At 30.5% G+C, this 27,069-nt stretch overlaps 1 protein-coding gene across 3 annotated transcripts in view; it reads left to right on the forward strand.

Moving 5' to 3' along the window:
* Nucleotides 1–27,069, forward strand: part of LOC145268186 (uncharacterized) — an 86,561-nt gene that overhangs the window by 53,322 nt on the left and 6,170 nt on the right. For 2 of the 3 annotated variants that reach the window (XM_080123417.1, XM_080123418.1), the window contains exons 8-13: nucleotides 2,756–2,823; nucleotides 3,499–3,668; nucleotides 7,695–7,773; nucleotides 8,243–8,374; nucleotides 11,503–11,646; nucleotides 23,131–23,175. In XM_080123417.1, coding sequence (XP_079979543.1) covers nucleotides 2,756–2,823; nucleotides 3,499–3,668; nucleotides 7,695–7,773; nucleotides 8,243–8,374; nucleotides 11,503–11,646; nucleotides 23,131–23,175 — 638 coding nt within the window. The remainder of the gene's footprint in view (nucleotides 1–2,755; nucleotides 2,824–3,498; nucleotides 3,669–7,694; nucleotides 7,774–8,242; nucleotides 8,375–11,502; nucleotides 11,647–23,130; nucleotides 23,176–27,069) is intronic. The other variant, XM_080123419.1, reaches the window with a different exon arrangement.

The raw sequence follows: 27,069 nt of genomic DNA on the forward strand, positions 1-27,069 counted from the left end.
TTCACTATTTTTTGTGGTGACATCTCGCATGCAACACCAGAGGGGGACCATGCACACGTGGCTTGTTCTTTGGATTTCAATAATTTCACTTTTATACTTTCATAAGCATAAATTAAAAAAAAAAAAAAATGTAAAAACAAAACATTTTATAATTTCATAAACATTTCTTACAAAATTTTAAATAAAATAAAAACTTATTTTTTAAATTGTTATTAAAAGTGCAAATAAAGAGTTGTTATTTTTATCTGTATAATTTGAATTTTTATTGTATAGAGTAGAACTCTGGAATACGGTGGGGGGGGCGTAGGTTAAGATGTGGAATACAATGTTTTTCTGACCCCTTGTTACGGTATTTGCCCCGTCTTATGGTGTTATTTATAATGTTATTTGATTATATATGTGTATCATATAGTGTACTGTATTTTGTTACTAATTTTTAATGCCATATCCCCAGGGTTCTACCATATTTTTCAATGTCTTATATTTTATTTCATTAAATCCCTTCACAATAGAAATGCTGAGAAACGAATGAAGGAAATGATTTGCCTTGTCACCGCTTCTGGTAGCATTACGCCAGAAGTTAGGAAGTAGGAAATATTTTTGTTATGTACGAGGTGCCTTCAATAAGTTTCCAGACTTTTTCATATGGACACTTTTTATTGATATTACACACACATGAAACTCTAGTCTTCTTCAAAGTTACCTCCTCCAGCTGCAATGCACTTGTTTTATCGTTCCAACAACTTCTGGAAGTCCTCTTGTGTGAGTGTGTCATGACCCTCGTCACAGCCTCTTTCATTTCCTCAATTGTCTCATAACGAGACTCTAAGGTTTTCCTTAAGCGTAGGAAATAACCAAAAACTTATAGGGAGCAAGGTCTGGACAATATGGAGGGTGAGGAACTATCTTGATGTCCATCTTGGTCAAATAGTCTGTGATAATGATGGATCACCCTTGGGACAGATTTTGTGTAAATCTTCTACATCTTCAGTACCTCGCAAATGATTGTCTACAGTTCTCACACTGACATCAAACTGCACTCATTGTCTATTTATTGTAAAAAAAAAAATTATTTTTTTTGGCCAATCAGCTTCCTTACTCCTCCCACACCTCTCATCTCTGACTCCCTGCCTTCCTTGAATTTATGACACTCAAATACAGAAACTTGATTTGTGCAAGATGATCCAAAAGCAGTCAGAAGCATTCCATGTTTCTGTGGAATTTTTTCCAAGTTTAATACAAAATTTTATTGCATATCATTTTTCTAAAGTTTATTGCATATCATTTTTCTAAAGTTTATTGCATATCATTTTTCTAAAGTTTATTGCATATCATTTTTCTAAATTTTATTGCATATCATTTTTCTAAATTTTATTGCATATCATTTTTCTAAATTTTATTGCATATCATTTTTCTAAATTTTATTGCATATCATTTTTCTAAATTTTATTGCATATCATTTTTCTAAATTTTATTGCATATCATTTTTCTAAATTTTATTGCATATCATTTTTCTAAATTTTATTGCATATCATTTTTCTAAATTTTATTGCATATCATTTTTCTAAATTTTATTGCATATCATTTTTCTAAAGTTTATTGCATATCATTTTTCTAAATTTTATTGCATATCATTTTTCTAAATTTTATTGCATATCATTTTTCTAAAGTTTATTGCATATCATTTTTCTAAAGTTTATTGCATATCATTTTTCTAAAGTGTCCTCACATCCAGGCTGCATTTTTTTACATTCACCAGCTGTGACAGACTTTAGCGTGTATTCCAATTCCTGCTGTAGCTGTTCCTTTGAACCTGAAATCAGTCATCTAATAAGATGTATAGCAATAACATACTGAATTTTAAAGAGTCTATGACAATTTTAAATGCCAGTACAAAAAACGTTTGGAAAATTATTTAATGCACTTAGCAGATGGTGCAAGTTGACGAAATTTAGCCATTATGAGCCAACAGATTATCAGTTTCGATCAAGTGCTACTACAGGTTGAGAGTGGGTATGAGACCTTTTAACTGGAGAATGTGCCTATCTACTAGAATGTGCACCGTTCCTTCAACTCTCTTCGATTTCACTACTTGTACATCCTTGATCATGTTCAATGGGAGGGGGCAGCGTTTAAAATGAAAAAATCTTTGACATCAGCACATTTAAGACTAGGCTTCTCTCTTCCTTGGTCTCTTTAACATGTGTATGAAGTGCAATGGTTAACGGCATGTGTAATGTGAATCTTTAAGATGTGCTTAGATCTAGTAAGCTTAGAGGGATTATTACTCAACAGTATAGGGAGATGTGTGCAGAACAGTAGACTTTGATGGTATGGTCATGTTGAAAGGATGGATAAGTGGTTGGGTTAGTAGATGTAAAACAAAGTAAAAGGTGAAGGAAAGTATCAGGAAATGATAAAAATTAGTGTTAAGTTTTAGAGATAAAGACTTATTTTATTTCTTATTCTTAAACGTGTGTTTTAGTGTGTGTGTCTCTCTCTGTAATAACATTCACACCTGTGTTATATATATATTTATTTATATTATGTTTATATTTTATTTTATTTAGACAAGTTTATGTTGAACCATTTTATCTGTCAGAATAAATGAAATTATTTCACTATTCTTTTTTAATGTAACATCAACTTTTCAATTTTTGTTTTAAGAAACAAAGAATCTGAAATAGTTTTTTTTTTTTTTTTTTTTTTTTTTTTCTCTCTCTCTCTTCAAACTTTAATTTTTGTTATTTTTAAGGCTGCCAAACACAGCGTAGAGGGAAAGTGCAAATTTTTCACAACTGATGTCAACAAAATGCTTTTAGAGTAAGTAGATTTCCTTCATTTAATGATCACCCATTTTAATATCATCTTGCGGCAACACAGGATGTAGTCCATCTTTACTATTAGATGGATTAAACAAAGGATGACCTTCCTGTTGCCACAAAAGTTCTACAACTTTTTTCCTCTGCTTATTAACATCAGATTTAAAATTAATATATTACTAATAACTTGATGATGAATAAAAATAAGTCTTCAGAGTAATACGCAAACCATCAGGTCCTGGAAAATATAATGTAGGTAAACAGTATGTATTTTTTTCATGATATATAATGAAAGTAAGGATACTCTTGAGTTAAGTACAATTACACAAAATAATTAAAACCATTGTCAGGTTAAATCTTGGAAAAAAAAATTGAAAGATTTTATTTTTTTACGTAAAGGCATAAGCATTTATCTCGATTTTTATAGATTAGTTTTGTCACCAGAAGATGATTTGACAAAGACTTTAATGTGCTAGTGATACTTATGAAACATTCATTAGCATTTTAGAATTGTTGAAAAAACATATTACAGGAATTAAAACTATATAATCAAGCAGAGGTGTGTACCTTTATTTATCATAACTACTGTAGAAAGTTTTAGTCTGTTTTGAAATTATGAAATTATCGACTGTTTCTAAAGGTTCTTTTTTTTTTTAATTTTTTTTTTTTTATGCAGAATTGAAACCGAATCACGTCTTTTAAACAGTTCCCAGAGATCGTGTATATATGCCCATCTGGCAGCATTCCTTCCCTGCAGTAAAGACACCTTATTGAAACGGGCTAAGAAATTGATACTAACTCAGCAGGATGACAAGTTGAAAGAACCGACTCAAAGACTTAGAGATGGTAAGTACTTTAGTTGATTTTTTTATCTTTTTAGTTTTGTAAGGACTGAGTGACTGGTACTGTCATATGACTTCTTTGAACTTTCATTTTTTTTTTTAATCTTCATTCCAGATGAATTGTAAAGTTGTTTGTCATTCCATTAAAAATAGTTTAATTTTATTGATTTTAAATTTGTTTCTTCCGCATCCATGCTGTGTTAAGCCATTAATTTGTGATGCAATATTTGGAATTGTAAAACATACTAAATGCCTAGCAACTGTGTTTAAATTTGTAATGATCAGTAAATTAATTGTTGATTGAATCATGTACATGCAAATATAGAACAAGCACGTATTTTATTTTACGTAATAGATATTTCGACAATTCTTAATCGAGTTTACATACTAATGATTTTTAATATATTTGATATTCAATATTTTGAGAAATGACTTCAGAATAAAATTAGGAACTGATTTTTTTGTGTTCAAATCAACTGATGCTGTTTCTAAAAATTAGGATGCCCTCTTAGATGTAAAACTTGAATCTGTTTGAATTTACCCACACATGCGTTCACTACAATCATGTCACAATTGCATTGTAGAAATTAATCAATTTTTCAGTGTTGGACTCAAATTAATTTGAGATTAACTTTAACATAAATGAAACCTACCAAATTCTTTGACAGTTATTTGCAATTGAAACCTTCAATAATCATTTATAAATTTATTTGGAATGATACTGAAAGGTGTTTCCTTTTTCTTCCCCCCCCCTCCTCCCTCTCTTTAACAAAGAATCAAATGACCAATTTTAGTCACTCAGCCCTTTCAATTTGGTGTTGTCAACCTCTTCTTGCATTCCCCTCTTGTCCTAACTTGATTTTGACGATTGAAAAAAAAAACGTGTAGACAATTTAAAGAAATAACTCTTTTGAATAAAAAGTGAAATTTTGTCCATCTAAATTGAAATTAAAATTAGTATCAAAACCAAATACACAATTGAATATAGTTTAAAAGAAAGATTTTATATTAAAAAAAAAAAAAATGAATTTATAAGAACGAATCTTCATATGAATTTCATTTAACACATTCTTATAATGATTTGTAGAAAAGGATTATTAAATGTAAACCAGGCTTTTCTATGAATAACAATGTATATAAATTTAATATGGCATATGCAGTTGAGTGTATGTGGCTTGAAGTATGTTTATTTGTCTTTCAATAATTGGATAAGGTTGGTCAGTTCTTTAGAGCAGTTTATTTTCAAGCTAAGGTTGCCATTTTTGTGGTAGTTATCTACATCTTTGTGGATGTCTGAAATTTTTTAAAATAAGAATTATTGGAGTCCAGAAACCAGCCAAAGAGGCTTATTTCTAGACTCCAATAATTCTTTGAAAAAATTTCTAATTTATTTTCAAAACAAGCACAAATTCCTTCAAAATTATCTTGATTCCTGGGAGTAGTCACAGCCACATTTCTCTTGTATAGTCTTATTTGAACGAACATGTCGGACAGATTGAGTTAACATATAACTCAATATATGCCAGGCCTAACAGGTGGTTCCACTAAGAAAAAATGTGTATTTATAAAGTATTAACCTTCAAATTGTGTTAAAAACTTCTTTGCTTTAAGGTTTATGATTACGATACGGCATGATCACGTTGACATACCGGTTCCCATCAGATCACCGAAGTTAAGCAACATTGAAGCTGGTCAGTACTAAATGGGTAACCATTTGGGACTTCTAGGTGCTGTATATGCTCTCCGCTTATCTTGGCATTGTTTCCAGTCGTCCTGGACTTGTCCTTGCCACTAGACTCAAGCGGTGTCGATTCAAGAGAGGTGTGGTTGGGAATTGCGTTACCCTTGCCTTACAATTACATGCACTACTGCCCCTACAGAGGGTATCCTTTGTCTTTCGAGACTGAACGGAGGCATCAATTATGATTAAGCCTGTCATCTTGGATTTCCTTTTAGATATTCATTGGTTAGACCCTGTTTGCATGATTGGTATCTCAGATGTGTCCATCACAGCATCATCAGTTCATTGTCTGAATATCATTTCTTCATTTTAGTTCATGTCTTTTGTGGATAATCTTGCATCCCTTTACCAAACGGACCATGGTTTTCCCATTATTTCTGACACCTGAAACCTTTTCTCTAATTTTGAGTGTTCCTTTACCATTCTTTGACATCCTGATTTTATGTAGGCTAGTAATAATCTATCAAACTTGTCCTTGCAAATATTATTTCAACTGATGTCGTGGAACATTTTGTTTGTAGTCATCTTATATACCTGCAAAACTCTTGGGTTATCTTTTTCAGTTAATGTATTTTTCATTCTCCTAAGCGCTCTTTTAAACATATCCAGGAACCTTTGTCTCACTGTTGCTGCTCACATGGTACATGCTTCACTACAAAATTTATCAGAATATTTAGAATTCACTTAATATGAATAATTTTATCCAATGAAATAGTCAATGAATCTGGGCAAACACTTAATATAGGTTAATTCTATGATTCGTCTCTTACATTTTAATATTTCTGCCCATTTTGAGAATCTGTCGAGCACTAATTAGGTAATAAAAACCATCCAGTGGGTGAGAAACATTTGAATTTTAGGCCACTATTGGTTAGTTTTCAACCAGGACCTGAATTTACCTTTTTGAACCCTAGTATTGCCATCCTCTAACTTCAATAAGCCCAGATTTTTCTTAACACTTTCTTCACTAAACTTTGTATCTAACTTTATCAATGTCAGAGGCAGGTAAACATGTTATTTATTTTTTATTTTTTGTTTCAATTGTCTACGTAGTTTAACAGCAAATAACTGATTAAATTTTTTATTCTTCTTGGGTCTTAATGGTTTGAAATAAAGGTGGCAGTTTCATTTATCTTCTAGAAAAAAAGTGTAAGCTAAAGTATCACTGGACATCAAAATTACAAAGTTTGAGAAGTCTCGAGCAGATCTGCCACTTTAATCATGTCATACATTTTTATTGCTCTTTTCTGCTTGTGGAACTCTCCAAGCGTTTCTTCATGTACATTAAGTATTAATAATAGTTACTTCTCTTGACTGAAGCAGATTTTTTAAGGGCTTATTGAAGAAAATGGGTTAGTGAATTTCTCTGGAGGCTGTAAAGAAACATTAGCATTTTAGACTCTTTGATTTGTTTTTAAACGTATCCAATTCAAGTTGCGTAGATCTGTAATTCTCTCCTTTAACATTTCTAGCACTTTGTAGATAAATCTATTTTTTCAAAGTGAAGTTGGATAAATCATTCCAAAGTATCTAAGTTTAATAAGTAAATGGAAATTTAACAAGTCATAGCTGTTACATGTATACATCTTATTCAGACATAGTGTATATTGGGGTTGGCAAGTAAATTCTCATTGTTTCTTGAGGATGGAGAGAGCGGGGGAATTTAAGATTTAATTAAAAAACAAAACCAATCGATAGTGTATTTTGTCTTGTTTGCCACTTCCAACATTCAACAAGATTTTCAATGTCATTGATAAAAATAAAATCAAAATGTTAAACAAGTTTTTTTTTTTTTTTTTTTTTTTTTTTTTTCTAATTAGAAAATCTTAAAATAGAATTTTTAAAAATTTTAAATATTTTTTAACTTCCAAAATTGGAAAATGGTCGATTCCAAAAAAAAAAAATCCAGGAACTTAGTTGTCAACTCAATATAAGATATCTTTTTTCTATCTCTTAACTTTCCTCTATATTTTTCTCTCGACTAACCTTCATCCCCCAACTCTATTACTTACACAGCACCAACATAGCTAAATGCAAACTTTTACATTAAAAAAAAAAACAACAAAAAAAAAAACTAGTTGGCTGTTAAAGTGCATCAGTTTTGACAAGCAGAAAATAAATAATTTACATATTTTAATTTTCCTATGTGAAATATTTTTAAGATAATCACATAATGCGCTGAGAGGAATATGAAGGGAACGGAGAAAGTATGCATTTGCAAATGGATTAAGCGTGATTACCTTGAAGGAATTTATATTACATAGAAATCTTAATATGTTCTGCTTGTAGCCATTAACGAAGAGATGCCTGCACAACTTGAGAAGTATAAGAATGAATACCATGGGACTTCTCTGGGAAACCCTAATCCGTAAGTGTTGATCATGAAATTTTCTAAAATGGTGTTTTGTTTCGTACAACATTTGGGACATGTTGCTCTTGTTCACACAGAATCATTTTTTTTTTTAATTATTATTAAACATTCAAAAAGCGTTATAAAAACATATTTACCACTTAAAAAAAATACTCTGAGGCTTTTCATTTACTTAATTGTATCCATTTCTTTAATAAAGCCAACTATTTAACTCAAAATTCGGTTACATTTTTTTTACCCTTCCCCTTAAAAAAATGTTTTAATGAACAATGGCGTTTGATTGATTTGGAATAAAACCAAATCATTTTCTCCCATTAAAAAAAAACAAACTTTTTTTTTTTTTTTTTAAGTTGGGCTGTTTCTATCTTTCTTTTATTTTTCATCCTATGCACACTTGATATAAGCAATTTGTCATTTTTTTTATCAATGTTTTCTTTTTCCATGCTTTTTTATTTTGATTGTTCAGAAACGCTGATAATACTGAGATGAAGGAAGAGGGATCATCAGAAAGTGATGAGGATAAATCTACTGAGGGAGACAAAAATGAGAAAAAATGTCTAATAATAAAGAAAACATTTGAGTGGAATGATAAAATAAGGTAACTTTTTTATCTTTATTTTGCTAAGAAAATTACAAAAAACTATTTGATTTTTGTCTAATCTAGTAACTAGGCTCATCCAATAATTATGAGCACGTTTTGCAGACGACATAAATGCAGGGGAGATAACCATGTAATGAGAATTTTGGGATGCTGAAAACATACAATTTGTTAGATTATCATTTAAAATCAATTCAGTTTAACAAATTTTTTTTTAATTCTTTTAAAGCCTTTTGCTTTTACTGTGGAAAAAGTTGCAGAGGTTTTTTTTAACTTGGTATGCTGAAAACATTTCTCAATACTGACTCAAATACTTCATATTAAAATAGTACAGATTTTTTTTGTTTTTTAAGTAAATATTAGAAAATATTGAAAAATCAGTTGTGCACGTTTTCAGCACCCCAAATTCGCTTTTCATGATTGTTTCATAAATGTGATTATCTCCCTCACATTGCTTACATATTCTGCAGATTTGCTTAATTATGCAGTTAACATATACAAGTAGTTTTGAAATATTTTAACTAGTTTTTGCTGTAAAAAAAAAATCTAGCTTCATAGCACAATAATAAACAATGGTTCTCAGAGGGCGAGGCTCCATAGTAAAAATGTAAATTATGAAATTAAACAATTTAAATACTACGATCAATTTCTAATTTACAAATGCTTTCCTTCCACAGCAATGTGAAAATGGATATTTATAGATTCCACTTTTTTTTTGGAACTTGTATTACCTTTTTTTTGTTTGGACACTAAACCATGATTAATGCACACAGATTTTTTTGTTTTCAGCCTCTTCACAGTGGAATTTGTCTTTGAAATATTTCTTACTTTTAAAATTGCAAACTATTTTTTTTTTTTTTTTTTTTTTTTTCTAGAGAGTTGCTTTAAAAAAAAATTATGTATAAAAACTATTATTTGGAAATGCATCAAAATTTGATAGGTCTATTACCGTTCTAGCAAATTGTGAAAATTGGTTGATTAGTTTTTCCTCTTTGTAATCCTGTGAAACATGTGATTGTATTTAAAACAAAATACATTTTTTTTTTTTTTTTTTTTAAGTGATGGAGGCTGGTCATGAAAGTGGGTTATCTTATGTTTTCTTGATCAAAATAGAACATTTACTTCTCTGCAATACTTTCCATTGAAAAACAATTTTATTTTTAATGGTGAAAGGGTGTATTAAATGTTGTCTCAATATTGTGGCGTATAAATGTCAGCACGTTGTGTGATAGGTTGAAAATGTCTCAATTGTTCATGTGACTTGTAACATTGCATTTGTTGTATTTTCTCTTTAGTTTTTAATTTTCTTGGTATATCAATACTCATTTTAATTTGATGGACTGAAAAACTGTGCACCACATCCGAATCCAGTTCCACAGAAACACTTTTATCACACCAACACTTGTTCTTGTGTCTAATCTGAAGAAATACTCAAGTTACTTTAACTTCCACATTGATTGATTTTTAACTATTAAATACTAAATCTAGTTGATTAAATGTCAACATCTTAATTTGTCTCTTATTCGTGGCATTTGACTAAGATACAGCATGGTTGATCGCTATTACAAAAAATAAAAACGGCAAGTATTTTTATAAAATCTATAGTAATCTAAATTCTGACTCTGAGATCTAAAATATTTACACTCTAGATCTTAGTCTAACAAATATAAACTATATATCATTTTCATTTTAAACATGATTGGCATGGTTTTATTTCTGGTTACAACCTTTTGGGGCTAGGGATCGTTCTTTAATTATTGTCAATTTTGCAGTCATTCTCTGTACATGTTGTCATCTCCGATACAACTGTATTTTTTTTCCTCCAACTGATATGTCTACGTGGCAAGGTCGAGATGACACTGGACTAAATCTTATGACCCTGAATTAAAACCACCAGATTAATATTAGCAAATGTATCCACTTATAGTAATCAGCATTATATGTATACATGAAATAAAGAGCCATTCAGTAAAGTTTATGATTGCAGCATTTACCATGAAAAGATGCAACATTAATTTTGCAATAAGGGATGATCCCTTTATCCCTTCAACACAAATGTTATTCAGTTATTTTCATGCAGTGATTATTTATGATCTGTTCCACTCTTCTGCAGGAAAAAAAAAAATCAGTTTACCACTATTTGAAAAGAACTTTTCTATGCAGTCTGCATTCACTAAATAGAAGAATAAAATGTTTTTGAAAACTGTACAATTTTTTCAGGGTTATTGTTCCCTATAACAGTTGTCATTAAAAAAAAAAAAAATGAATGGATAATCACCATATTTGGTTATGGCTGATTAAATCAAGATTACTCCTGTAGGTTTAGTTTAAGATTCTAGGTTGTCCAGAGTTTAAAATCCTTTATCTAAATGTCAGAGGTTACATTATTAGCTAAAGTGTTGTGAAAATGACAACCAAGATGAATAGTAGTCTGAAAAATTAAAATGATTAATCCTCATCTTGTCACCTAATGAGTAATGCATTCATCTATCTATTTGTAAACTATTTGGAAGTTTTTCTCTTCATATACAAATAAAAAACATTGATTTTAAATTTTAAAAAAATAAATAAATAAAAAAAATACTCATTACTAAAGCAGTAGTAACGATGCCAAAATACTACTCCAAATCATAAATAAAAAAAAAAAATGGGAGGGCGGGTAATGCTGTGTGTGTGTGTGTGTGTGTGTGTGTGTGTGTGTGTGTGTGTGTGTGTGTGTGTGCAAAATAAAATGGTTTAAAGATAAACTTTTTTTTTTCTTTTTTAAACTATATTTTCTTTCAAAATGTCTTTCTGACCTCAAAAATGTACATAACAATATTAATTGTAATTATGCAAATATAAAGTAGCATAACTTTTTTTTTCTAAGAAATTTCACAAATATCTTAATACTAGCTATAAAGTAGAAGCTAGGTAAAGATGGAAAATGACACCCTGACACAAAAACTTCTAGAGGAGCAGCTATAAAAAACTTGTATTATATAATTTTATAAAAAAGAAAAATTAATGCTAAAATTTTAGTCTTAGTTTTTTTTTTTTTTTTTTTTTTTTTTTACATTTGGCCTGATTTTATTGCACTCTTAAGTGTTGGTTTTTGTTGTAAATGTTTCTCTTTTTAATTTCTCCAGATCGCTACTTTGTGATATAGTTAAATTGAAACTGGAATCTTATGGCATGTCAAAATTAAGGGCACAGTCTGCTGAAGAATATTTGAAGTCCTTTCTTAAAATGGAAGTTAAACCTCTTTGGCCTAAAGGATGGATGCATGTCAGGTAAATTATATTCCATGTTAGAATCCCTCCGCACATTCATTTAACACGTGTGTAATTTCTAATCTCAGCAATTTCTACTCTGCACATAGTTTGGCCAAATATCTACAAAAACTGGTGTTATTACTACCTTATCTGCAACCTAACGAAACTCATCTCAAATGTTGCATTCTTGTTGCTCATTTTGAGATTTAAACTTGATAACTACAATATCCAAATTTCAAAGTGTGAAAATATAAGTAATAAAATAATTTTTTTTTTTTTTTTTTTTTTTCATCAACAATTATATTGAGAACTCCAGTGGGGGGGGGGGATTAAAAATTCTGGGTTTTAATTGTTGAGGTAACTCAATGGGTTTTTGTGTGTGTGTGTATATATATATATATATATATATATATATATATAAACAACCTATGAGGTTGGACATCACCTAGAACAAAAAGTTTGGACCTTTCATATTACAACATTAAATTGTACTTTACTGAACAGAAATTAGGGACCAGTAATGCTTCTTAGCCCTACTAGTGTGTATATACATATATTACTATAAATATTTATAAATTAGAACCTAGCAATATAATAGAAAGTTTGATGTACTAGATGCAGCGATTTTAAAATAATAAAAAAAAAAAAAAAAAAAAAAAATTGATGAAAATGGAATAAATTGCAATATCTATTAATCCATCAAATATTCAAACGAGGAATTATAAAAATCTTTAACGTATGGATTTTAAGAGGATATACATTGATAAAAAAATGTATCACTGATTGGCGTTAATCTGAAAATATTTTTGTGAACTAAAATATTTTCAATAGAAGAAGAGTGAAAATAAAAATTAAGTCGTACTCTGTGTTCTAAAGGGAGAATCCAAAGTGTGAATGGATTATATTGAAATCCAAAAATATTGATTTCCTTGATTTTTAGTTTCATCAATTTTTCATGCACTCCTCTTAAATACTCATTAATAAAGGAAAATGCTTGATTTGCCAGATGAAACCTGCTAGAATTGATAGATTAATTTTTAAACAATCTCTGGCATTCCTTAAATTTTAATTATCTTATTCAATGTAATTTAAATTTCAGTAATATCCATTATAAGCAGTTCAACTGTTTTATACTTAATAATAATTGCATGAAATGTAATTTTATAGTAAGATTATTACATTAAGAGTTCTAAATTTAGTTTTAAACAATTCGATATTTCTACCTTTATTGACCCGCGATTTCTACAAACTTTGCTCGGGTTTGCACAGCAGCTGACAAAAATAACTGGGAAGTGTTTGCGTCTGTTTTAACTAATACAAATTTATGAAGGCTACTTTTTTATAAATTGGAAGAAAAAATCCAGTTTAATTGTGCAGTTTATGGTTAGGCTTGGGTTAAATACATATTTGTAATTTCATTTCTATGTTTTCCCTGTTTATTATAATTTTCTTGTAGTAGATTAATATTTTGCAATCAACCTCTTCCGGTTATTCCCGTCAGTGATCAAGCACACCCAAGAAACTTTGGAAACCGTAGGTCAGTAAATGCAAAAGTACCAACAATTTTGTAGATTATTATTACTGACATAGATTCTTTTAAAGAAAATACATTTGAGAAACTAATCAAATAATTCCTTTTGTTTTACCTACTCATTTGTAAACTATTTGTGTTGAAATATTTGATATTTAATTGTTTTTAGTTCATAAATATGAATTCAGAGCAAAATAGCAAATTTTGGTCAGTCAGTAATGTGAAATTTTTGCCTTGCTCACAATCTATTTATGCCAACTTTAAAGTCTTATAATTTCTATTTTACACAAATAGGTCACAAAAGTAGTAAACTAAAAATATTTTTGCTAATTTTCACACTATATTTTTTAATTTGTCGATATAATGATTACTAAATGCTTTATTTTATAAAAAAAAAAAAAATGTTCAATTTGTAGAATATTTAAGTTTGGAGAATGCTAAATATGTAAAAAAAAAAAATACATCTATGAAAATTTCTTGCATAGTCCATTGCATTCCATCTAAATCGTATGTAGGAGAAAGGATCTTTCATATTGATAGGTTTCTAATGCAAAACACTTTCGCCCCTAATTTCTAATGACATGCCAAAAATTTTTTTCTCATATCATGCTAAATTTTTTCTCATATCATGCCTCCTTTCTTTTTAATGCAAAATTTTTTGTCTTCAGTTGAGGCAGTCACAAGGTAAGGTTATGTTTCTGTAGGCATTTCTGTGAGTTTTGTGAATTTTATTTTCATTTCTCTACATTTTTTTTACACATTAAGTTTGTTAAACATGATTTTTTTTGTAATGGAATAAAATTGGTATCCATTGTAAAATTCGGTAAAATATACACATTCATTTGAAATTGACAACTGTAATCAATTAATGTTGGTGCCATATTTAATATATTTATAGCTTGAAAATCTTATGTAGCATTTTGTTTATTCTATTTTATCATGAGCCTTGTTAATTATTGCTTGTATATTTAGACCACCAGTTTCCTTTATACACGTTTGGTTGACATGGATCATTATTTAATTTTGATGTTTAAAAAAAAGTAACATTTACATTAGGATGTGTACTTATAAGAATTGGCCAGTAGTTTATCTCTTAATAAGCTAAGGGTTTCCTACTTCATAAAACAATATTTGCCAATTACATGGCATTCACAAAAAGCCTTGTTTGTTCAAATATATACAAGACTTGTGCTGCAATACTTCTATCTTCAACCAAAAGTATTATACACTTAATCTGACAAAATTTATAGGTCAAATTCTATAACTGAGGTGATCTTGCACTTGAGTAGGATACCAAGCACACTGTAAGTACCTATTTAGAATAAGTTTTGTGTCCCTTCCTAACAAATTAGTTTTTCCTAAGGATTTTTTATAACTATGCAATTCTTACCAACTCTTTTCATATGGTTCTAAAATTACAATAGGGTTAAGATTCATGATCAGATATTGCTTCTGCCATGTAAAGACGTCATAAATTTAATTATTCATGAGATCAGATTCTTAGACAAAATAAAGTTTAAATACCATTTAATTTTAATATTTCTTTTTATAATGTAATTCTGTTCTAATTGCATACATTTTTAAGTGTTTATATATGCATCTGTATAAAATGTACTGAATATTTACTGGTGACAAATTCAAGGCTAGATTCCCTTTTTGGAAGCTGGATTTTCCATATATTTAAAGCTGGCTATTATTTTAAGTAAAATGATACAGAAAAAATTTAAATAACTTAAAATTAAATTCATAAAAATGTAAAATTCTAGTGGCAACTGAGAATATGTAAAATAATTGACCAATAGAATGTCTTTTGAAACGACTATCCATGAAGTTAATTTGCATTCATTTAGAATCATAAAATCATACTTGACAGTTATTCTATATTTATAGTTTACTCTTCTCAACTATTTGTGATGGGGAGAACCTGAATAAAAATATTAAAATTGGATTCTTAGCATAAACTTGAAATCTAATGGTACAATACAATATTGATAGGTTACCCACTAAACCTGCTGTATTGTTGCTAAATATAAAGACAGTCTCCTTCACAAATTAAATGTTAGTTTTCATGCTTCTGTCATTTACTGCTCAACTTTAAGAAAATTTAAATTAGATCTAAGCCATATAAGTACCACATATTTGAAGTATAAAACCCGGTCATGCTTAAACTGAGTTGAAAATCAAAGAATTTAAGAAAAAAACAAAGGTATTTAAGCATTTTAGACAGTTAAATGTTACAGTGTGTGTGTGCATCCTGTTTATAACCTTCTACTCTATAAAATGCTTAAATACCTTTGTTTTGTATTTTCCTTATTCTGATCTTTTCAATATTTCTTTCCCTTCGTTATTTCTATACAACTTGTTATAAAGCCTCGTTTGTCATTTTAATGGCTTGTATGCAGCCACATTTTTAATGGCTTGTATGCAGCCACAATTTTTTTTATGTATTTAAATCAAAGTTGCAGTGTCAAGATATAGATTCAGAATTCTAAAATATCTGCCTCTTACTATCCCATGTTCAGTAATATTTTGATAAAAAATCCAATTCCAGCTACTGACTCCTCCCAAAATCTCGGACTTAACAATCCTGATCCAATGTTAAAAGAAATAAACCACCTTCATACATTGCTTCCAACTTTTCCACTGATTTAACAATTTTTTATAAAGAATAAAAAAAATAATTTTTTATTATACAAGCTTTTTCACTTAGATAAATTATCAAAGTTGAGAGGGACAGGTGTTTAAATGCATAGTCTTTGAGACAAATTTAGCTCTTTTTGTTATGGAATGGAAAAAAAACTCTTGGCCAACAATTGGTATACATTTTTACATTTACGGTTCTTTTACTGAATACAGCTCATCCGGAAAATCCGCCTTTGCAGCTGTTGCAGTGTCTTCTGAGAGGTGCTTGAACATTAGCTTGATCCTGGCAATCTTTGTATTGCAGAGGATTTAAACCAATGTTGAAACCCTCCCCTCTCCCCATACATTGCTTTCAACTTTTCCACTGATTTAACAATTTTTGGTGTCTTTTAGCTATGCGTCACACATAATGATCGATTGTGTTACAATCAAATAAATTGTAGAGGTGAGTGTGAGGGGTATGTTGGGACTGAAGTTATGGAAGTTCTTGGACAGCCACTTCTGGGTTTTCCCGGAGGTGTAATACAGCACAGTCCTGCTCCCTTCCAACAGTCACCCTCTCCACCCCAGGACTTGATAAGTGTAGAATAAGTCAGTAATTGCATGAATAACCACTTCACAGCACTCAGCACTTAAGTGGCCAACAATTCCATCTGAATTGAGTTTGAACTCCTTTTCAAAGGTATAAAATAGCATAATATGGTTTTTTATTAAAAAAAAAAAAAAAAACTCACATCATCCATTGAGAGAACTTGGTCTTTTATGATGACTAACCATTTGCTGATCCTTAAAAGAAACTGAGCATTTATTACTCTACTGAGCATTTATTACTCTACTGAGCATTTATTACTCTACTGAGCATTTATTACTCTACTGAGCATTTATTACTCTACTGAGCATTTATTACTCTACTCAGCCTTTGATCTTGTTGAAAGTGTTCTTTTGCAATTTTATGAGATGTAGAAAAAAGTTGAGTACTTTCTTCATAGTTTCCTTGCCACCTCTTCTGTCACGTCTTTATCTCAATTCGCTAACTCATGTCTCGTAGCTTTCAGGAGCGGAGCTAAGATTTCTGAACTTTTTAATATGAAACTAGTTATTAGGATGTAGGTCACTTCCAATATTTTGGTGGTCTCCAGTTCTCAAAGCCACTAATATTCAGAAACAGTCGGTTGCGCTACTTCAATTAGCTCTTAACATTAAAATCAAGATTTGATATCAAACCTTGTCTAGAAATCATGGTCCTTAAACTATATCCAGTGGTGAGGCCCCAGCTTGCGAGCGTTGGGGAGTGTGGAGCCACCCTTTAATTGCCATTGCTCCCTGGTCCACTCTAATCCGGAGTGGTAGTACCTGTTAGGATCCCAACTTTGGGTTAAATAGAAACCGACTTGAAAGCAACAAATATATTCTATTAAAAAAATTTTCTTTAAATTCTTTGGATTCTCCATTAAATAACCTGAAAAGGGTTGATATGCCGTAAAACAACCAACCAACCAACCAACCTAGAAATCATATTCCAATTTTCATTCCATAAAATGTCTAAAATTTATTGCTCAAATTAAATTCAAATCAAAGGAATCTTGCTTAATTGGTGTTAAATTTAATGCACCCTATTATACTTATATTATTATACTTATACTTATATATTATCATACTTATATATTATCATACTTATATATTATCATACTTATATATTATTATACACCATATAAGCTCTATTTACTCTTTCAAATAATTTGGGGGGGTTTCTGAATTTTCATAAAATGTTGCTTTTTCACATAAAACTAAATATAGATCACTTGTTTTTACAAAGGAGTCACTATTTATCAAGGCCTGAAGGCCATTCGAGAAGAGTTAATGACTGTACAGTAGTCAATGGGACAAAATCATAGTGGAAATTTGGTAAGTTGGTTGACTTAAGGGGATGGCTCATCAAGAACTTGTTTATGTTGGACTTGAAGACAACCATATTGTAGTTGGAAAGCAGGAAAACGGAAGAATTCCACAGGCGTGGAGTTCTAAGAAAGAAACTTTGTTCATGGATTTTAGGTTTAGGGACAGATACAAAGTGGGGAGAATTATTGATAATGGTTTCAGCTAAGCGAGTGTTTTGCGTGAAAGTTTGGTGAGGGTGGGGGACCATAGATTGGAGCTCATGAAAATAATAAAACAGAAACAAGCTTGCAACATCTTTTCTGTGGGAAAGAGGTTGCAGGGAAGAGAAAAGGACATCCCCCCCTCCCACACTAGTCTACGAAGTTTATTTTGAACTCTGTCAAGGCATAAGCTACTTTTAGCAGCTCCTGTCCAGATGTGGCAACAGTACTCCATCCTAGGGTGTACTTTGCTCTTATGCAGGTAGAGAATTGCATCAGCAGTGAGATATCTACTGGAGCAATGGAATGATCCTATTTTTCCAGCGACCTTGCCAACTGATTTGATGTAAGTGTTCCATTTTAGATTAGGAGTAAAGGTCAGGCCCAAAAGCTTGTCAAAACATGGAGCCTCCATAAGACGAGCCATTCATTTTAATTGATGCCAAATGAGGAGCAGTGTGATGATGTAAAGAAAGAAGCTCGGTTTTAGATGCATTAAAATTAACCAGCCACCTTTTCTCCATTGTACAATGTGTTCAAGATCAAAGGAGAGAGAATCAGAGAATTTAGTTATTTAAGCCTTTTGAAGTGTTGCCAAAGATGGTAGTATCATAAGCATAAATGTCTACAAATTATCTCCCAAATCACATCCTTGTGAATTGGGAGATAATTGATGGAAATCAGGATAGACCCCCTGAGGGACTCCAGCATGAGTACTGTGAGTGATTTCTGCCCATTAACCACTATTCTTATGTGTGTTTATGTTTGTGTAAATGGAATAAGAGTGTGTGTGTGTGTGTGTGTGTGTGTGTGTGTGTGTATATATATATATCAGTGTGCCTGATTTTGTTAGAGATTTATAGGTACAAACTGTATATATACTTTCTGTAAGCAGTCTGTGTGCATGGTCCATTGGGTGTACAGATATGTCTTGTTTGTCGAAGGCCCTTCACCCCCTCCCTCTTAGAACTAGATTTGGATGTATGCATTGTTAAAAAAACAGGTATAATTAAAAGAAAATTGATGTACTATGTGTACAATTTGGGTATTGAATGTGCTTTTTGCTGCAGCATATCACAATATTTTAAATCCTCACTATTTCAAAATTTATTAGTTTATGAGTAAATCCTGTACATAGAAATACACGCAAGCTATAATCATCGCGGTATTGTTTTACCATCTAAGACTTATCAATATGACTAGCAAGTGTAATTATGCTGAAATTTGAAACTGAAAAAATGATCAGCAAGTTAAGTATCTAAGCAAAAACTCCAATGTTCTGTATATGTATCAATGCAGAATATATTGTGAGCAGATGTGAATAATTTGTTTTTCTTGGCAAGTATTCGTGGCCATTATGAAAATATTTGAATGTAAGAACAAACCATTCAATTTTCAAATTGTATCGATCTGCCAAAAAGAGGCTCTTTAAAACTTAACTTTGAAGTAGAAAGTTTGTAATACCTTGATTTGGGTTACTTCCAATATATCAAGAATAAAAAAAAAAAAAAAGATAACTCTACATTGAAGAGTTTATTTGAATTTGTGGTGTGATGGGTTACGATCTCTGAAAATGTAAGGTCAAGCTCTACTAACTTCTAAGGTTCTAGCAATTCTTACTCTGACTTCTCATCTTAAGGTCTTCCAATTTTTTGTTTTTCTCTTAAGCCAAAGCCGTTAGCAATAGACAGAGGCTACTTAGCTAATTACAGAATGCATAAAACTTGGGAATATGTGATACATGTTCATTCATGCAATTTTGAGGCAGCATGTTTAGGAATGCAGAACATAATGCAAAAAGAGATCTCGAGTACATCTAAGCAAACACTGATGTGATTATGCAGAGGATCTAATGTGAACGTATATTGTCGTAAGGTTGGTTCATTCAGCTGCAGCATAGTGGTATTCAAGCGTTGTGGTGGAGCAAGAACCTTGAAATAATCCGTAGGCAACTGTTACATTATAGTGAGTAGACAGATCATATACTCCGGAGGGAACAGGGTCGCGGCAGATAATTATATATATATCTTATGGCACAATTGAAGAGAATCAGAACAGATACCCAACTCTAGCGAACACTAGAAACCCGTATTCCAAGTAGGGACGAGTCCAGTTTGTAAAGCTTAGTCAGCAAATGCCATTCATGAGGAATTTGGTAGTTCAAGCTATGCAACATATAAAGCTCCTTTTTATTGCAAATATAAGTGGTTGTCAAATCTGAGATTGTTAGATATTGTTGCTTCCAGTTATGACATTTCAAGAATGGCACAAATCTATCTAGGTCCTGGATATGAGGCCCCGGGTTGCGGGCTTTGGGGAGTGTGGAGCAACCCCTTAATTGCCATTGCTCCCAGGTCCACTCTGACCCGGAGTGGTAGTACCTGTTAGGGTCCCAACTATGGGTTAAATAGAAACTGACTTGAAAACAACAAGTATATTCTATCAAAAACTTTTCTTCAAAATCTTTGTATTGGGCATTAAATAACCTGAAAAGGGTTGATGTCATAAAACGACCAACCACAAATCTATCTAGAAACCAAATCCCATGGACAGGAACAGGAGAGAGGTATCTAGAGGACAATAGCATAGCAAGTTAAGTAAGCGAACGCTTTATCGATAGACCCATGAGGACACATATTATAACATTGCAAATTTAGCTTTTTAAAATGGAATAACATAATGGTTAATGCATGCGCAGTTTACAAGCCTCATTGAAAGCAAGGTTTTTATCTGACCTTCCCTTCAAAGAAAATTACATTTTTACAGGAAATAATTGACGCGCCCCCCCCCCCCCTTTCCATATTTTTTCTCCAAGAGATCTCTGATACCGCATCCATACTTGTATGATGCAGATGACAATTTTTTTTAGCGGATATATGAACACCCACACATTTGAGATGTATTTAATAGATAAAGGGTTTTTATAGTGAAAATTTCAAAATTTAAAAGCACTTTTAAAGTTAAAAACTTTTGAATAGTTGTGCAACATCCTTTTGTTTAGTGTTATGTAAATAAAACTTAACAAATATGTTTGTAAGGTTTTTTGGGGTTTTTTTCTCCAACTATTTTATAAACATGCATATACACTATACTGTTTTGTTCATAATTCAACTGCAAGTAAGATAAATAAAATAAATGTTATGGTGAAATATGCCCTTTTGGTTTCTGCTCGTTCTGAGGCACCTCAAATCTTTGATCCCTGAATTTTTTGTTTATAGTAATGCATTTTGGCTTTTTGTATAATTTTATTTTTCTGGTATGTAAATACTGCCTCCCTGTGTGAAATATATTTTTCCCCAGGCAAGTTTGATTGAAGATTAGTTGCTTTTGTGTTTTAAAGTATTTTCTTTAATCTGCTAGCAATCTTCTAACTATAGTGCATCATGGTCTATCTCTAGCACTTTTGATCTTTGCTTTCATTAGGAGGTATATATTTAGACTAAATCAATAAATTACATACTCTTTTAAGTGAGAAGCAGAAAAGACAACTTCTTTTTTAATGACACTTGTCTGTATAATGATTTGTTGTCATACATATAGGTGTGTGTGTGTGTGTGTATCTATAATATAAAGCTGAATGTCTGTGTCTGGTCACGAATAGGCTCCTATATGGTTGACTATTTTAAAAAACTTATTACATATAATGATAGAATATGTATCGAGACACAGGAATGAGTATGTTTGATCCTGCAGAACGGTGGTTCATAAAAATTGGGGTCTGTGTTCGCGCCTGGTCCACAAAAAAATTAAAAAAGAAAAACGTTTACAAGTGTTTTTGATATAGATGTACATAAGAATATTTTGATAAGTATGTTTTAACTTAAATAGGATGATATAATAAAATTGTGAGGTCTGCGTTTACGCCTGGTTTCCATAGAATGGAAATAGACACAAACTTTAAGAAAGACTTTTCATATCTATCTGCGTAAGTATACTTTGATAAATTATGTTTCAGTTTGAAGAAATATGGTATAATAAAATTATGGGGTGTTCATTTGCACCTGACCTCCATAGAATGGAAATATTTCACAAAGTTTAACAAGGTCTTTTAATATACATCCACAGAATATTTTGATAAGTGTTTCAGTGTGAACAGGTATGGTATAATAAATTGAGGTTTATCTACTTTATTTTTACTTTCATATTTGGCTTTGGTTTTGATCCCCCCCCCCCCCATCCCCCGGAACTCAAAGCTGTCTCTTTACAACCCTTCCTTTTCATAACCTATCATACTTTAATAAATCAGTCCATTTTCTGTAGGCTGTTTTTGAACCCAGTCAATGACGGGTACTTTTGCTAGTGCGCACGCGCGCACACACACACACACACACACACACACAGCTGCCGGGGGGGGGGGTTGAAGTACAGATGTATACATAGACAAAAATGACTCTTGGAAACATGCCTTTTCTTGAGTACTTATTGTCTTATAATTTTATTTGTTAGTCGCCTTCAGCTTCTATAATGGCTTTCATATGATGATGAGGATGCTAAGATCAGGTGGTTGACCAACTTAATCACACACACATCCTATTGAAATGGTTCTAGTATTGCATACCATTGTTTCTTTGCAGCATGGCTGTTTATTCTGTCGCCCGCGCTGTTACCACAAATAGTCCAAAGAATTTGTATATTGGGTCATAGGCTAAGTGTTAGGGATGATGTGCTAATGAAAATTTATTTTACAAGTTTATCAGTTATAACCAATCGATTCTTATATTTTAATGTAAAATGTATCTTTACTTATTATATAAGACTTGCAGTGTTTTGTGGAGAATGTTTCAGATTGTTCCTTTTAATATATTGTGTTCTGTTGCAACCAACCTTCTAGAATTACCACCAACAGTGTGCTATACTTGCCAAATAAATTCAGGTGTTCTAATTCCATCAGTAAATTGTCCTTTAGCTTTTGAGAATGGTGATATCTTTGCATTGTAAAAACTTTCAAAAACGAAAGATCAAGAGGCTTGACAAATGCTTCTGTTTCTAAATGGCAATATTCAACCTTAAGCTCATGGTAACCTTGTCTATTCATTTGCTGTGTACTCATAGAAGCTGACCTTGGTAATTTTGATATGAAGAAAATGTAAAGTCAAATAATATTCCTGATATAAGTAAACATAAAGGAGAAAAAAAAACGTCCTGAAATAACGGACACACCCTCTGTGTATCTGAATTGTAAATCAGTTACAAATTTTTGTTGCTAATAATATCTCTTTTTAATTTCAGACTCCTATTTAAAGAAAGTAGATCTGTCCACAATAAAATGACATTGTAAGATTTTTTTCAAGTTTTATATTGAACATCTTTTAATGTTTCTGGGTTTGATTTTTTTTTTTTTTTTTTTTTTTTTTTTTTCTCACTTTGGAATGTTTGTTTTATATATATACACCCCTTTCACTCTTAGATTTTACTCTGCTAAATAAAATGTTTCGTTTAAATAAAATACAATTTTTAAAATCAAATCTTAAGTTATCAAAGACTAATTTAATCTAATGAGGTTAAAATGTAAAATTTTCGGTGTGACAAATCTATGGAACCTGTCAAATTCATATTTCACATGTGTATGTATATGTATGCATATCATATATCTCCATATATTTTGAATAATTTCTATTTTAAAGATGTTGGATTGCTTTAGAAACTATGTTTTAGAGTAAATGACTTCCAAAAAAAAAAAAATTGAACTTCATTTTATCATATTCATTAGTGTTAAAAAAAATTAAATTCTTTCGTGAATAAAATATTTTTGCATACAAATCATAATTGTATTTCAACTTAAAATTTTCCCTTTTTTTTTTTTTTTTTTTATTAATCTTTTAACAAAACTTTTTAGTGTTAGAAAAAAAAAAATCAAAAATTAATTTCAATAGAAGAGATGCAATAATATTGTTTCACTTAATTTCTCTACCTAATATTTTATTCAAAAGAAATCGGTTTGTGATATGGTCAGATTTAAAAAAAATTTCTAAAATTTGGAAAGTGACTTATATATATAAACATAAAGCCACAGATGTAAAGCTTTTTGTAAATAAACATTGAACACTGGGAGTTTGTATAACGTATTATAAGATATTGTCAGCGGCGTCTGGCCTAATGGATAGTTACTGTCAACTCGATGGCTGTTGGTTCGATGCTGGTCTTGGGATGGGTGCTCGTCTCGCCACGCTGAAGAGCTGTCATACAGCAAAACAATTGACAGATGATATATGAAGTGCCTTAAATGAGTTTCCAGACTTTTCGTATGGGCACTTTTTATTGATATTACACACATGAAACTTTATTGATATTACACACATGAAACTTTATTGATATTACACACATGAAACTTTATTGATATTACACACATGAAACTTTTTATTGATATTACACACATGAAACTTTTTATTGATATTACACACACACATGAAACTTTTTATTGATATTACACACACACATGAAACTCTAGTCCTCTTCAAAGTTACCTCCTCCAGCTGCAATGCACTTGTTTTATCGTTCCAACAACTTCTGAAAGGTGCCATCGCAGTCCTCTTGTGTGAGCATGTCCATGGCCCTCATCACAGCCTCTTTAATCTCCTCAGTTGTCTCATAACGACAGTTTCAAATTTTATACTTGAGGAATAACCAAAAGTCACAGGGATCAAGGTCTGGAGAGGGTGAAGAACTGTCTTGATGGCGATCTTGGTCAAATACTTTGTGGCAAGGATGGAGTTGTTGACTAGTACATTGTCCTGGTGGAAATGCCACTGACCCAATTTGAGGAGTCTTAGCCTCCTTCGAAGAAATCTCTTAAAACTTACACATAGTATTCTTTGTTGACTGTCTGTCCAGTGGGAGAAAAAAAGAATATACACAATGTTGATAAAGACTTTGTATAACTTTCAATGGTTCAAGATTTTTTAATCACACAATAAAAATTCAATAAAATGTATTTAAAACGGTAAAAAATTGGATTTAAATGCCTTTAATTAAATATTTAAATAACTAAACTATTATAAAAATAAAAAAAATTAACATTTCTAAGTGAAATAGTGATTTAAATATTGAGAAAAATAAATCATTTTCATAATTGTATATGTAAGGTGTATTGAGAGATAAAAAATATTTCTTGCACAAAATCTATTTAAAAATTTTATAAAGAAATGCAAATTTTTTCTTCATCACATGTACATTATCATTAAAACACAATATTTAAATCATTAATACGACAGTTTTTTGAAATGCTGTGTGTGTGTGTGTGTGTGTGTGTGTGTATATATATATTATATACACACACACACAAAGGAAAAAACTCAAACACAACTCTTCATATGCTTATTTTACACAACTATTTTTAAACAGTTCGTAATAAATAAATTTTTGGTGTTATTCACTTGTAATATGTTACACATTTTTCCTATTTTTTTGCATATATGAAATTTTGTCAATGTTATCAGTAATTTAGTGAAAGGATAAATTACTAAAGCTGTTCATTAATATTTAATGGAGGTAATCTACCTGTAAACTATTAGATTTTAGTTAGCTGGTAGATTTTTTTTTAAATAGTCAAACTTTTAAAATTGTATGATTATCTGATTTTTTTTTTTAATGATTTCATAAAAATTATTTTGTCATAAAATTTTCATCTTGTAAATATAATTATTTATAACTTTAACTTCAAAATTCAATGTAAACCTTTAAAAATTCGATTTCTACAATAAAATATTTTGGAATTTTCAATCTTTTGAAAGAAATGTAAAGATTTTGTATGAAATTACCATCACACATTTCTGTATTTTGAAAAATTGATTGTTAATCCATAATGTACTGTCAGTTATAAAAAAAATAAACTATAGCATTAATTGTATAAGTCTTTTTTTTTTTTTTTTTTTTTTTTTTTTACTAAATTGAAATTAATTTTTAATTTTAACATTTGTTATTAGTTAATAACTAAACAAACAAGAAGAGACAATTGATAAACTAATTCTTTAAAAATTTCATTCCGAGCATGTCATTTTTGTAACATTAAAATATTAATCTTTAGAGTGCTTATTTGAAGGGTTTTTTTTTTTTTTTTTTTTTTTTTTTTTTTTTGTCATTTATGAATCACTTACAGCAGAAATTAAAATTAACATGTGTTTGTTTGAATTGAATAAAAAAGATCTGAAAACATGTCGGATATAATTTCGCCTATTTCGTAGAATAATCAGGTATTAACTGAAAATTTTTAGCAACAAACCCAAAGAAATGAAAGTGGTTCATGTTAGGGCTCTCCTTGTTTGTATATGTAAAATAATTCAATTCTACTTACTGCTATTAAACCCTTTTCAGTTGTATTTTTAAAATATGTGCAAAGTTGTGGTAGCAATTGAAAAAAAATAATATTTTTAGTTTCTATTGGTCGATGTGAGAAAAATCGATGGTAGATTAGGAATTGGCAAGTTGCTGCAAATGTTTTAACCCTCATGTGCGTGTGTAATATATACACACACATACATGATAGTAGTTCCAAAATGTGTATAACCTTTTTTTTTTTTTTTTTTTTTTTGACAAAAAATTGAAGAGCTATGGAGACAGAATGGCATTAAAACAAGTGACTTTTTGTGCTGCAGAATTTATTTTTCTACATAATCACCACCATTCTCAATGCACTTTTGCAAGGAATTTAATAATGCATCTCTGACAGTTGTTTTCTTAGTCTCACACCATCAATATCTGCAACAAATAAAATTTTCAGGTCCTGAATACATAAATTGTCATTGTAACAATGCAATTTGCAGTTCTTCTCATTTATTCGAGCAGAATATAAAAAAATAGGAGGCATTACTTTTGGAACGCTCTCGTGTATGTATGTGTGTATATATATATATATATATATTGAAATAGTTGGTTTATTTTTTAACAGGTCATTTAATGCTAGAAACCATTGTCCTAAAGTTTACAGAACAATTATACCTTATGATAAACATTTGATACCAGCCAACACCGAGTAGATCTGCTAGAATTATTTTTTTTTAAATCAAACTTTAGTTTGGCAACTTGGAACTATTTGAATTTCCCAGAAATGATGCCAGCTCATGCCATATCTGGTGTTATCAATATTAAAAAAATCACAACTTCATAGATTGCTTATTTGAATTCATTTTCAGCTAGATTCTTTTTATTTTTGTTATACCAAGAATTCCATAA

The sequence above is a fragment of the Euprymna scolopes genome, chromosome 43, assembly GCF_053919585.1.
Source record: "Euprymna scolopes isolate OS-2025 chromosome 43, ASM5391958v1, whole genome shotgun sequence".
NCBI classification, from domain to species: domain Eukaryota; kingdom Metazoa; phylum Mollusca; class Cephalopoda; order Sepiida; family Sepiolidae; genus Euprymna; species Euprymna scolopes.